Source organism: Pyrus communis, chromosome 15 (genome assembly GCF_963583255.1).
Source record: "Pyrus communis chromosome 15, drPyrComm1.1, whole genome shotgun sequence".
NCBI lineage: Eukaryota > Viridiplantae > Streptophyta > Magnoliopsida > Rosales > Rosaceae > Pyrus > Pyrus communis.
This window is the reverse complement of record NC_084817.1, coordinates 4,457,708-4,471,709: the sequence shown is the minus strand read 5'-3', so window position 1 is coordinate 4,471,709 and position 14,002 is coordinate 4,457,708. Positions and strand designations below refer to the sequence as shown.

The 14,002-nt window shown below is 37.5% G+C and overlaps 1 protein-coding gene and 1 pseudogene across 1 annotated transcript; both read left to right on the top strand.

The window, feature by feature from the left end:
• The first annotated feature begins 60 nt into the window (after window positions 1-60).
• Window positions 61-2,290, top strand: LOC137718666 (1-aminocyclopropane-1-carboxylate synthase 3-like). The gene is made up of 4 exons (XM_068458216.1): window positions 61-201; window positions 609-740; window positions 885-1,045; window positions 1,342-2,290. The coding sequence occupies exons 1-4, from the start codon at window positions 61-63 to the stop codon at window positions 2,288-2,290; spliced, it is 1,383 nt and encodes a 460-aa protein (XP_068314317.1).
• Window positions 2,291-3,104: 814 nt separating this feature from the next.
• On the top strand, window positions 3,105-9,672 carry LOC137718166 (1-aminocyclopropane-1-carboxylate synthase 8-like; annotated as a pseudogene).
• Window positions 9,673-14,002: the final 4,330 nt, after the last annotated feature.

The following is a 14,002-nucleotide window of genomic DNA, read 5'->3' as shown; positions in this document are numbered from 1 at the left end:
AAGGTTCTTGTCATTTCACAAGTACTTAATCAGAGGCAAGCTAGCTTGGTTGAACTGAAAATGTTGTCAAAGAAAGCAAGTTGTGACTCGCATGGCCAAGACTCATCCTACTTCTTGGGATGGCAGGAATACGAGAAGAACCCTTATGATCAAGTTCAAAATCCAAATGGTATCATTCAGATGGGACTTGCAGAGAATCAGGTGAGAATCAGTCATAATGAAAATTTAGTCTATTATCACTACTAAAGTCCATCAGGATTAGTTGATTTAAGTCCAAGGTTCGAAACTCTCTAATGTAACGAAAAGAAAGAGATACTACATCCTACCTAACTTACTTTGTCACAAAATATTTTGAAAAGATCTCATGGCGCGGTCAAGCCTCAAGCTATCATGATAAGAAATAATAATGTAATCAATTAGATGGTCCATCGTTGTTCAAAGTGACAATCTCTAAGTTGGTTGGTGATTTTGCGTACGTGTGCATGGTCTTATACCTGTTTATATAATTTTTAATTAATTTTTACAATTAGTTTAGTGTTAATATTTTGTACATGCTTTGGTCTCTACTTCCGGTAACATGCTTATTAATATGTACCTAACTTTTGCAGCTTTCATTTGACCTTATTGAGTCATGGCTTGCAAGCAATCCCGATGCACTGGAGTTGAAAAGAAATGGAGAATCTGTTTTCAAAGAGTTGGCTCTCTTTCAAGACTACAACGGCTTCCCTGCTTTCAAGAATGTACGTAATTACTTCTAAATGTAAACATTTAGAAATTTTTTGATCGTGGATATATATATATATATACATATGTATATACTTATGTGTGTATGTAAGTATACGAATATATATATTTTCTGAACTAATACGCACTTGTATATACAGGAGATGGTAGATTTCATGGCAAGCATGAGAGGAAACAAAGTAAAATTTGATCCTAACAAGCTTGTGCTCACCGCCGGTTCAACTTCTGCCAACGAGACTCTTATGTTTTGCCTTGCTGATCGTGGCGACGCCTTCCTCCTCCCGATTCCATACTACCCAGGGTATTGATCATAATCTTTGTGCGCTACATTATGTTTACATCCAGACGTATTGTTCTTCCTAATTATTCTCGAGGACTTTTGTATGCACAGTTACATATAAACTTTTCTCTCACGACATGCATGCATGTAAAACTCACCACACAATAGTGATCAATCTGACGGATATATGTGAGTTTCGCATGCATAAATAATCGGTGCATACAATGATTTTCCCCCACATATAATTCTTAATTAGTACTTATATTTTGTTTGACAATATAACTCAACTATTGTTGTTGATCACTTCTTTTTGGCAGGTTTGATAGAGATCTGAAGTGGCGTACCGAAGCAGAAATTGTTCCAATAAAATGCACAAGTGCAAATGGATACAAAATCACTGAGACTGCATTGGAAGAAGCCTACCAACAAGCCCAAAAATTCAACCTAAAAGTTAAAGGAGTATTGGTCACAAATCCTTCAAACCCTTTAGGCACAACAATGACTCGACTTGAACTCAATCACCTCATAGACTTTGCCATTGAAAAAGAAATACACATAATAAGCGACGAAATATACTCGGGCACCGTCTTCAACTCCCCAAGTTTTGTAAGCATTGCAGAAGCTCTAACTGAGAGAAACCTAGAAGATGCCGAAGTATGGAATCGTTGTCACATTGTGTACAGCCTCTCTAAGGATCTGGGGCTGCCAGGTTTTCGAGTAGGCATGATTTACTCCAACAATCAAGCCGTTGTGTCTGCAGCTACAAAGATGTCAAGCTTCGGACTTGTCTCTGCACAAACTCAGTACACGCTTTCCCAAATGCTCAAAGACAAGAAATTTACCGCCAAGTACATGGAGGAGAATCAAAAGAGGCTTAAAAGAAGGAAGGAGATGCTTGTTTGTGGGCTCAAAGGTGCAGGTATTAGGTGTTTGGAAAGCAATGCTGGGTTGTTTTGCTGGGTGGACATGAGGCACCTTTTGCAGTCCAACACTTTTGAAGCTGAAAAGAAGCTTTGGAAGAAAGTGGTTTGTGAATTCGGATTGAATATCTCTCCCGGTTCTTCTTGCCATTGCTCTGAACCCGGTTGGTTCAGAATGTGCTTTGCAAACATGTCAGAAGAAACCCTAATGGTTGCAATGCAACGTATCAAGGCCCTCGTTGAATCCACCATCGTTCCTCAGCAAACAGGACTGTCTAAATCCAGGTGGTTAAAGAACAAGTGGGTTTTCCAATTGGCTTCATACGAGCAGGAACCAGACCGTTAATTAATTACCTAATCCTGTGTGACATATTGAATTTATTTGTTTTGCTGATTAAGGTAGAGATAATCGGGTGATGCTTGCAGATTATGTTTTCATCACCATAAAATGTTAGTTAATTATTGTATTTATTCATTCATTGTATTTTGTGTGGTAATTTTTACCAGTAAGAATGATGGTCCATGGCATATATTATTGTAACAAAATAAAAATGTTGTGGTCTCGTGTGCGCATTTACAAATGTGAGATGAATAATATACTTTTTCCTTGGAAAAACCCTCTGTTTTGGGCTTACCTAGGCCCGATGGATGTTGTTGCTCGATTGGACAAAGAAAGCCTTGCCGGTCATATTCCAGCCGAAAAACACCCGAGTCATTAGTCATACAATTTGTTTTGGTATGTATTGAAGGAATTGAACTTGTCACTGTATTGCTTGAAGGCATCTTCGAATACATGCAAAACAATTTTCCCTAAACTCTAAACCCTTAGCATCTCCAGCAACTTCCATTCACTAGTGATGGGCCGATTTTATACTATATATTATTCTCTACTTTTGGTATATTTTATTTTGATAAAATTTTGATGCTTTGTTATGTATTTTTAATGTAGGACATGCAAACTTGTTTTGAGCATAAAGTATTCAAACGGTGGAATTTTTGAGTGATTCCAATTGGAGTGGGTTCGTGAATCTGTCAAGAAGGTTGCATCAAAATTTCATAATTTTATCCCTAAGCATCTGATTGTGGCGAATTAATTTATGTCAGCGTGCAGTGCTGGCAGATTGGGTTGCAGAGCTTATTTGCGACTTTAGGGCTAGAAGATGAAGGATTTTGGACTTGGGCTCTTCTTGCAACTTAAAGAGGAGGTCATAATCTTTAATTCTAGTTGTTTTGGGCCTGTTTTGGAATCCTGAAGGTCTAAAAACGTGACTATTTCTATGCTGGTCAGATTTCCTAGTCAGAATAGGAATGTAATTCATAGTTATCCTTTTATTATTTTATTTCCTAGTTTTTAGAAAACTTTTTATATGAGGGTTTTAATTTGGAGTAGTATAAATAAGGCTTTTTAGCCATTAGGGTTTGGGGGGACACAACATTGGGAAAAGACACATTATTTTGGAGAACTTCAGACTTTTTACCTACAAGGTGTTTTCAATCATTTTTCTAGTTAATATATTTTCTTTAGTTTTCATTATGATTGTTCGTAAGTTCGTAACTAGTCCTTTTGCTAGGGCGAAGTCACGAGCCTTAGCATGAATATGTGATTTTATTAATTTGTTTATGCATGGATGCATGCTTGCTTTGAATTATAATCACCGCGATTAAACTATCTAATTGTCTTAGTGATTCACGACCATTAGGGTTTTTAAACAAGTAATTTGATGCAATTTCTGTTGGAATATCACCCTGAAATTGAAGAGGGCTTCTTGTGATTAGTAATTGTTAGTTCACTTAAGGCGAACATCACAATCTTAAAGGTTGCATGGTTTTTCAAAGGGTTTTCACAAAACTTAATGAGTCTTACATGTTTATATTTGATTTGAACATCGCAGACGGGTTGCATGTTAGATATACGTTTCGCTTGAACATCATGAGGAAAATATGCATTAGGAAAACCTAACCTTCAAAGCATGTATGTGGAAATTCATAAGTAAATGATAGAGTTGCATAAGATTGTAACGGTGATGGCTAAACTCTAGAATTTCTCGAAATTGATTTTAATTTAAAAAACATTTTTCTTCTTTGCTGCTACTGTTTCCAAACTTTCAAATTTCTTTTATTGTTAATTTAATCTCTTCAAATTCATAAATCTCAAATATTTGATAAAATCTGTTTTAATAATTAATTAAGAGTTGATTTAATTACAAATTATTCATTCAATCTCTATGGAAAACAATCTTGCTTGAGCTGCTATACTACGATAACCTTGTACTCTTGCAAGTATTTTTAAATATTTTTATCCCTACTTTTGCATGTGGTAAAAAATTCTGTCAACTAACCTCGGTGGAAATTAGAGTCTAATTAACCGGTGTTGCATGCATACGGAGTACGGGCACGACAATACAGTGATATGAAATTTTTTTAGAAATTAAACAAATAGTGCAAGAATACGACAACGAAATAGCTAACATCAGGTTCATGAATTTGCATCCACTCTGTCGAGTAAAAAACTCCACATGAGTATACGGTCTGTTGAACACAAATTATCATGAGAGATTCAGATTAACTAGTACTAAACTGAAATGAACCAATTAAATAGCTAATGCTCGGAACAAAAGAAAATTGATACCCATTTATCTGCTTTGTAACCCTGTTCTTTTAATCCATGAAAAACGAAATTGGAACAATTGTCTTTTAATTTTGTCCTAATTGGAGCTTTGTCTACAAAGTGCAATTTCGAGGTTTCCAAAACAAGTTATTTTGTGGTAAATAGATTCAGTGAATTTGCATGTTTTACTTTTACAGAGTGATTCACTGAATAAAAGATAAACCTTCATTCCATTTGATGAACAATGAGTTTTTCTTTTCATCGAACAAATCAAAGTGTAGTTCACAGATTTTAATTTTTTAAGGGTTATTATACAAAAAGTCTAAGAGATTTGTATGATCAATAGAAGTGGTCCCTGAAATTGAAAATCAATAGAAATGGTCCATGAGATTGTCCACCATCCATGATTTTGGTTCTTCCGTTAAAAACGATTTTGAGCAATTTTCAAAGCTTTGTAATTCAATCGTTTTTTAAACCAAATTTGACCCATAATATATCAAAATGAAGATGGAAAAGTGTAGAATAAGATTATACCTATTTTGAAGTCCAATGGTTGCTAGAGATGGCCGGAAAATAGCCTGAAAAGTGACTGGTCCGCGGGAAAACTTGAAAAACTCGTCGGAAACTGGGTAAACTTTAAATTTTCATAACTTCTTCAATACTTAACGAAATCAAGTGATTCAAAAACGAAAATTATACTTCTCGAGGAGATAAAGAGAATGGTTCTTTTTTGAAGGTTAACTCGTCGTGGTTTGGCTAGAAAACTACTCGAAAGTGGCTAACTTGAAAATGGTTAGCTACTTTCGAGCCGTTTTCTGACCAAACCATGGTGAGTTAGCCTTCGAAAAAGGTACCATTCTCTTCATGTCATCAAGAAGTATTATTTTCGTTTTTGAATCACTCGATTTGGTTGAGTATTGAAGACGTTATGAACGTTTAAAGTTTACCCAGTTTTCGGCGAGTTTTCCAGTTTTTCCACTGACCAGTCACCTTTCAGGCTATTTTCCGGTCATCTCCGGCAACCTTTGAGCTTCCAAATAGGTATAATCTTATTCTACACTTTCCTATCTTCATTTTAATATATTATGGGTCGAATTTGGTTGAGAAACAATTGAGTTACAAAGCTTTGAAAATTGCTCAAAATCGTTTTTAACGGAATGACCAAAATTATGGATGGTGGACAATCTCAGAGACCATTTCTATTGATTTTTAATCTGAGTGATCATTTCTATTGATCATGCAAATCTCAAAGACCATTTTACATAATAACCCTTTTTTTAATAAAGTTAGGAGTATCCGATATTGCAAGGGTGGATAGAATACGAAAAGAACCCTTATGACCAAGATAAAAATCCAAACGGCATCATTCAGATGGGACTTGCAGAGAACCAGGTGACAGTCCATAGCTATCATATATAAGATTATTGTTGCTTAGTAAGAGCAACTCCACCCCTAAAGACTTTGTGCCAGCACACCGCTCATTTATCCACTCAAGTAAACAGTAATAGACTCAAGTGTACAGTAATAGACTAAAGCATCTCCGCCCCTAAAACCAAATAGCCTAGTCAATTTTATTAAAATATTATTAATTTTTATTATAAAATAATAATTTAACAAAATGAAGGGATATGAAACTCCCCCACCGCTCCCCTCCCCTGTCTCTGCCCAGAAGCTCCCCCACCACTCCCCTCCAATGTGCAGAAGAAAGAAACCCATTAGCAAGATGACGGGATATGGGAAGAACACAGTGGAAGGGATCTCTCTCTCTCTCTCTAAACCTCAGCCTCAAGGAGGGCGTTGAAGGCCCCCAAACCCCCATCCTCATCGCCCTTTGCTCCGCCTGCAAATTGGCCTTCTTTAACCTCAGCCTCGAGGAGCTCTGCACCAAGATCTCTCTGCGACGTGTTGATCGTGCGGGAGGTTGATGGCCCGACATGTGGGTCTGTCGATTTTAGGCCGGTCTCTTGCCTGGCTTGGGTTGGGTGCCGGTCAAAATGCTAGGCTGGAGTGGATAGCCTGGGTGCCGGGCTGGTTTTTTGGCTGGGTGCTGGCTTATCAGTTCCCTGGTGGAACTGCTCTAATGCAATTTTTTCTAGGAAAACTATGGTAATGCCATTAATTATAAGGAACTTTAATGAAAAGGGCTTCTTAAAACTTTTAATTAACCAAAAATCATATACTAACTTTATTTAATAAAAAATGCTTAAACTTTAATAAAAATGACTCAAATTTTAATGAAAAAGACAGAAGTTTTAAATAACAACAAAACAGAAAAAAACAAATAAAAAACATATACTGATGCGCGGGACCGCGCGTCACATCACACACACTATCTTCCTCACTTAACCGTGCAACCTCTTTCTCTCTCTCCCTCTTTCGCATGTTCACATCCATTTTTTTTTCTCCTTTCACCTCACCCGTCCGCATCAACTTTTTCTTTTATTTTTTATTTTTCACCTCTCCCCACTCTTTTCTCTCCTTTCACCTCACTCCATAAACATTTTATTTTTATTTTATTATTTGTTTATTTGAATATTCCTTCAATTGTTTTAGAACAAACTAAGTAATAATATTACAAAATCAAAAATAAAGAAAATTTTCATTATTTAGTTTTATGAATATTAATACTGTGAATATTTCTTAAACAGAACATTGACTACTTCTTAAACTGAACACTATTTCTTAAACTGAACACTGACATTTTCTTAAACCAAACACTATTTTGTAAACTAAACATTGACTAATTCTTAAACTGAATAGTATTTCTTAAACTAAACTATATCTTAAACGAAACACTAATATTATCATTACTTCTTGAACTAAACACTGACTATTTCGTAAATTGAATACTGACTATTTCTTAAACTAAACGCTAGTACTATTACTATTTCATAAACTAAACACCGACTATTTCTTAAGCCAAACACAATAGACTATATATATTAAACCAAGTAATAGTACTATCACTATTTTGTAAACTAAGCACTGACTATTTTTCAAACCAAACACTAGTATTATCACTGTTTCGTAAACTAGTACTGTCACTATTTCGTAAACTAAGTACTGACTATTTCTTAAACAAAAAGCTAACTATTTCGTAAACTAAACACTGACTATTTCTTAAAATCGAACACTAGCACTATCACTATTTTTTAAACTATTTCCTTACAAAATACTGTCATGTATTGATGTCAGCAATATATTTTTTTTATCTCAAATTTCTCTCTTTTTAACATTTTTTGGAGTTTGTTGATGTCATTTTGAAAGGATTTGGTTGGCTCTACCCTCACAATCTCTCTTCCTTACACACTTTCTCCCTTCCTTCCCGATGAAATATTTAAAAAGTAATTTGGGTGCCGCTTTTGCACGGTTGATTTTTTGTTGAAAATTACTACCTTGCTTTTCTTTCTTTATTTCTGTACGTAAATAGATTTCTCTCTCTTCCTCTCTAAAAGAAAAAAGAGTCATTGAAGCTTCACTATCACGTTTTCCTTCCCAATGAAATATTTTAAAAATAATTTATTTCATCCATCCATTCCATCTCATCATTCATTGGTTAAAATTCAAAATTTTGAAGCTCTTTTGGTTAGTTTTCCTTTGATTATATGTATATGCATTTTAAGATTAGTTCTAATTAATTTTTGCAGCTCTCGTTTGACCTTATTGAGCCATGGCTTGAAAGCAATCCACATGCTCTGGAGCTGAAAAGAAATGAAGAATCCGTTTTCAGAGAGTTGGCTCTCTTTCAAGACTACACCGGCTTCCCTGCTTTCAAGAATGTAATTACTTCTAATTTTGATCTGGATGAACACATATTTAGACGTGTGCAAGTACGTGTGTGTGTATATATATATGTTGCAGACTAAAATTCACTTGTATATACAGGCGTTGGTTGAGTTCTTGGCGGAAATGAGAGGAAACAAAGTAAAATTTGATCCGAACAAGCTTGTGCTCACGGCGGGTTCAACTCCTGCCAATGAGACTCTTATGTTTTGCCTTGCCGATCCTGGCGAAGCCTTCCTCATCCCCACTCCATACTACCCAGGGTATTGATCATAATCTGTGTGCCCTAGTATTTATGCCATACATTTCTTTATCTCGTTATGTATTCTTGATGACCTTTTGTTTGCAAATTAATCTGAACTGTTATTGATCACTTCTACTTTTCGGCAGGTTTGATAGAGATCTTAAGTGGTGTACCGGAGTTGAAATCGTTCCAATACATTGCACAAGTGCAAATGGATTCAAAATCACCGAGTCTGCATTGGAGGAGGCCTACCAACGTGCGCAGAAATTAAAATTAAAAGTTAAAGGAGTATTGTTCACGAATCCTTCGAACCTTTTAGGCACAACAATGACTCGACTTGAGCTCAACCACATCATCGATTTTGCCATTGCAAAAGAAGTACACATAGTTAGCGACGAAATATACTCAGGAACCACTTTCAACTACCCAAGTTTTGTAAGCATCGTAGATGCTCTATCCAAAAGAAACCTAGAAGACGCCGAAATATGGAATCGATCTCACATTGTATACAGCCTCTCTAAGGATTTTGGTTTGCCAGGTTTCCGAGTAGGTATGCTTTACTCCAACAATTTAACAGTTGTGCCCGCAGCTACAAAGATGTCAAGCTTTGGACTTATCTCCTCACAAACTCAATACATGCTTTGTGAGATGCTGAAAGACAAGAAATTCAGAACCAATTACATGGAGGAGAATCAAAAGCGTCTTAAAAAGAGGAAGGAGATGCGTGTGTGTGGGCTCAGAGGGGCAGGGCTTAGGTGTTTGGAAAGCAATGCTGGGTTATTTTGCTGGGTGGACAAGAGGCACCTTTTGAGGTCCAACACTTTTGAAGCTGAAAACGAGCTTCTTCGTGTCATTGTTCTGAACCCGGTTGGTTTAGGGTGTGCTTTGCAAACATGTCTGAAGCAACACTGATGGTCGTAATGCAACGAGTCAATTCCCTTGTGGGCTCCAGTACCATTGTTCATAAGCAATTAGTAATGACTAAACCCAGGTGCTCAAAGAACAAGTGGAGGCTTCATACGGTGCTGAACAGGGCTGTTAAGAGATTAAGGACCTAAAAGAATGCAGTTTGTCGAGATCCAAAAGAATTTGGCGAAGTGGCAGTCCCTCATAAGGTGAATAATGGTTTCAACTTGACTCCCACAAAAAACATGGTGTTGATGTCAACGTGCTTTGATCTCAAATTGCTCTTAGTTGGAATAATAATATTATTGCAAATCGGCCAGGCATCCACTTTGACTTTGGGGGAATTTGAGCATTCCAGAGCCGCTTCCAGAAATTATAGATACCCTTGGAAGAGGGAGATGCTGCAAGAGCCTTGGAAGAGGGAGATGCTGCAAGAGGGGAGACGAGCAAGAAGTAGGCAAGTTTTGTGTTGAAAAGCCCTTTGTTGTCGTAGTGACACAACCAGAAAGTCAATCAACTAGCCTTCTTGAGCTTAGAACTATATAGAACGAATGGCCTCTACTTCAGGTTCAGAAAACCTTGTCCGCGACAAGTTAATGAGGTTGCTCATCATCTCACCCGTTCGGCCCTCCATTCCGGAGTTGATTGTATTTGGTTAGAGGAACCTCCCACTGTAACTTTCGATTTACTTGCGGAGGAAAGCTTCCACCGATTAGCCAATGTTCTTTGGTAATACCAGTTTTACTCATGTACATTTATTGCCATAAATGAAAGTTGGAGAATTGCAGTCTTACTCAGAGGTGTGTGCAGTCTCACGAGTGAGTACCTTATATATTCATTTTTTGATTTGGTTCAATCAAAAGATGTCATGCGTTTTTCACTTTTTAAAGCTCAAGAAAAATTAATTATTTTTCAAAACAATAAAATATGTGTTAAAAACTTAAAATGTCCTTGGGCAAAAATAAAAAAGTGAGTATATAGGGTACTCACTAAGTATTATCTTTGTGTAAATACAACCAAAACCAAATTGTGCCAAATTTATCACCTCGTGTGTGAATGGACATATTTTTTTTGGGTTTAGGATTTAGAAAAATGCGTATAAAAAATACATTGCATTTTGTTAGTTGGGCAAATAAAAAAGTGAGTATATAAGGTACTCATTGGTGTGTGAATATATATATTTTTCCATTCACTGGCCTTGGAAGAGAGTAGAGTTCACATCAGTTTGGATGCAACGGGCACATGTACAACATATATAGGATACGATGCAGGATCCAGCAAATTTCTGAAAACCAGCATACAAGTACGACAATTAAAATAATACAAGACTAATCTTGAGAGTGTCTCTAACATTGTAGCTGTATGAAAAACCATAAGAAGAACATAAATCAAGAACATGGAGACTAAAGAAAATAAACGCTAAAGTCATAACGAAGAGTAAACAAAACAAACCAGCAGGCTATCACCAAAAGATTGTGTTCATGGCATGTACGCTTTTGAGGGTTTATCATGTGCTGCCGAGAGCATGCGCATGGTCACTCCCTTCGGCTTTCGGCTTACGGCTTGTGTTCATGGCATGTGCTGTTGAGGGTTTATCATTAAGGCCAAAGTAGACTCTCATTATGTGTAATAACCTGCAGGCTATCACCAAAAGATGTAGAGTATTGATTTAGAGTGTATGGGTCAATCAGATCCACAAACTTGTAAAGCATGCCATTGACTAGCTTCTCTTCTTTTGTTTCACACTTGATCAACTCCATTCCGCTTCCGCTAGTACTGCTGCATACAACTACACTCTTTTCCGTGATGAAGATTCGTTGAAAACGTATCACAGAGGAGTAGGGGAGATTGTCAGTATTAATCTTCAACCTATATATAGAGCTTAATCCAAGAGTCACTCACATCATATTCTTTCAAGACCCATACATCAACATGGCCATCATAATCTTTCACTACCTCAGAATACGATACACACAAACATCCTCCAACAACAGTCACATAAAACGGACCCCTTAAACGAAATGTATTTAACATGTCAAAAGAACGCAATGGTACTACCCGGAACTCTTCAACGGACAATTCAAAAACTAACAGAGCGCAGTTTCCCCCCAAAGCACTCACGGTCACCGGCCAATGAAGTACTTCATTGAAAAGAATGCTCTCATCACCCCCATAATGACGTGAGAAACCCTCGTCAGGGGCCACAATCATTTTCCATGAGTTGGCTCTCGACGAGAACATATGGACGTCAACCTCACCACTAAACTTGATTAGTAATTTGTAATCGTCAGTGGCTGAAACGTAACCAAAACCAAAATAAGATGGTGGATAATTCTTGTTCAACGATTGTAATTTACGTGACAATCCAGACGATGAGTTCCAAAGATAATAGCTTCGTATACACTGATCCAAAATTAGAAGGCAAACTTACAGTTAAACACACCAAACCATTGCACGCCGCTAGTAGTCTGACAGGATGTTGCTGGAGTTCTACTGGGAAGGTGAGGTGTCTGACAGAAGAAACATCTCCAAACCGCGACGGCGGGGGCGGATCCAAGTCAATGGATTGGGATCCCGAAGAGGAGTGTGTGTTGTAGGAGTCTAGGTCTTAAGGTTTGATGCTCAGATGTAAATTTGAACTGGGATTTGGCGAATTCTTGATCGGATAATGTCGAATGATGCGACTCTAAGCTATTGGACTTATGTTAGACCAATTGGACTAGCTACTGTTATTGCTATCTATTAGGTCTGTTACATATGTGATACCATTAGACCCATCTACATGTCAAACCCTAACAATCTTTGAATGACTAGAAATGAAATGAAATGATATGAATTTACTTTAATTTCTTCTACCTTTTCTACTCTTCCCTTTCCCATAATTTCCTTTTCTGTTTATGTCGATCAATGATCCTATTATCGAAAGCCACATTTTCGCGATGCACTTGAATCAGAGTAGAGATTTCACGGGCCATCTGGTGAGGATATTCGTTACAATATAATCTTCAGGTAAGCAAAACCAGTCCTCCATCGCCGTTAGGGTCAGGGTTCAGGGTTAGGGTTTTTTCGTTTACAATATACACCAGAAATGTTTTCGTAAGAGCGAGAATAGTTTTAGTTGGACTTTTCCCTCCTTAGGGTTAGGGTTTTTAAGCTGTTCTATATCCCATGGAGCTACGAAAAGAGCCCCAAGTTTCCCCTCGTAAAAAAAATGGGCCAGTCCTATTGGGCTTGATCCAATATTTGAGAGCCCAGTCACAGCAATCCGTGGAGAGGGAAAAAAAGTCGTGTGGTGCCAGGTTCCGTGTACAAGATAACGAAGCTCGAACCAATCACGTGGGACAGAATACCCTAGCGCATCTAAGTACGATAAATCGTGGCGTAGCGTAACACCAACGGCAAAAAGGTTAAAACAAATTAAATAATAATCCAAAAGGCAAGGCAATTAGGCGACCTCCGACCAAAATGGTCGAGAATTATACCTTTATAAAAAATTATTTTTAAATGAATAATATTATGCCGTATTTATATATATTATTTTTAACCGAAAAAGTTAAACATAACTTTCTAGATAATTTATTAATTTTAAGTTTATATTTTAAATTTATTGGGTAATTTAACTGAAAATACATCTTTAGCCCTTGAAACTTAATTTTCTTCACATAAAATGACACACCCCGACCAAGATCGGAGCGTGCTGGCCGTCACACGAAGGTGACGTAGCCATGTGCACGTGCGGAAGCTAATAAAGTAGCAATATAAAAGTACGAATAATTAGAAACTAGCATACAAAGTACTACAATAAGTGCTAGTAAGTGAGATACAATTTCAGAGCAGGTCTATAGTAGCCCAAACAAAAACGACAACAGTAGTACGCCCGAAGGCGACCCTACAATGGGGAGTGTCTGTCAGAAACGCTGGAAAGCCCTCAAGGGAAACCACCGCAACGGCTGAGCAACTAGAACCTGGAGGGGCGCAAAACAAAAGCGTGAGTGGGCAAAAACAAAGCTTTCGAAAACCATTTATAAAATACTTACTAACCCCTCGCCGTAAAACCTGTATACTTCCCAGAAAATATATATACATAATACATATGCCAAATATGCTCAAGGTATATCAATCATGCTCGATAATATGCCATGCCGAATTCTCATACGATATGCAAGTGCCCAGGCATAAACATAATCAATATCATGTAATCTGGCAGCCGGAGTCACCTAACGTGACCTGTACGGCTGCATCTAGAGCTCAAATCTCAACCCTATAACTGAACCTGCCCACGAGTCGGAACCACACAAGGTGGTCTGTACGACAGGCCTGGGTGTAACATATATATACGCTCTAGTGCTACGATCACGTGAAGGCTGTGCGAATAATCGCGGGTCACCTACGAGTCGGAACCACCTAATGTGGTCTGTACGACAGGCCTATGCACCTAACTTGGATCCAAGCTGAGCATGTGGTGCGGGAGGTGAACATCACGTGAAGGACTGTGCCCTACTCTGGGCGGGAGCACT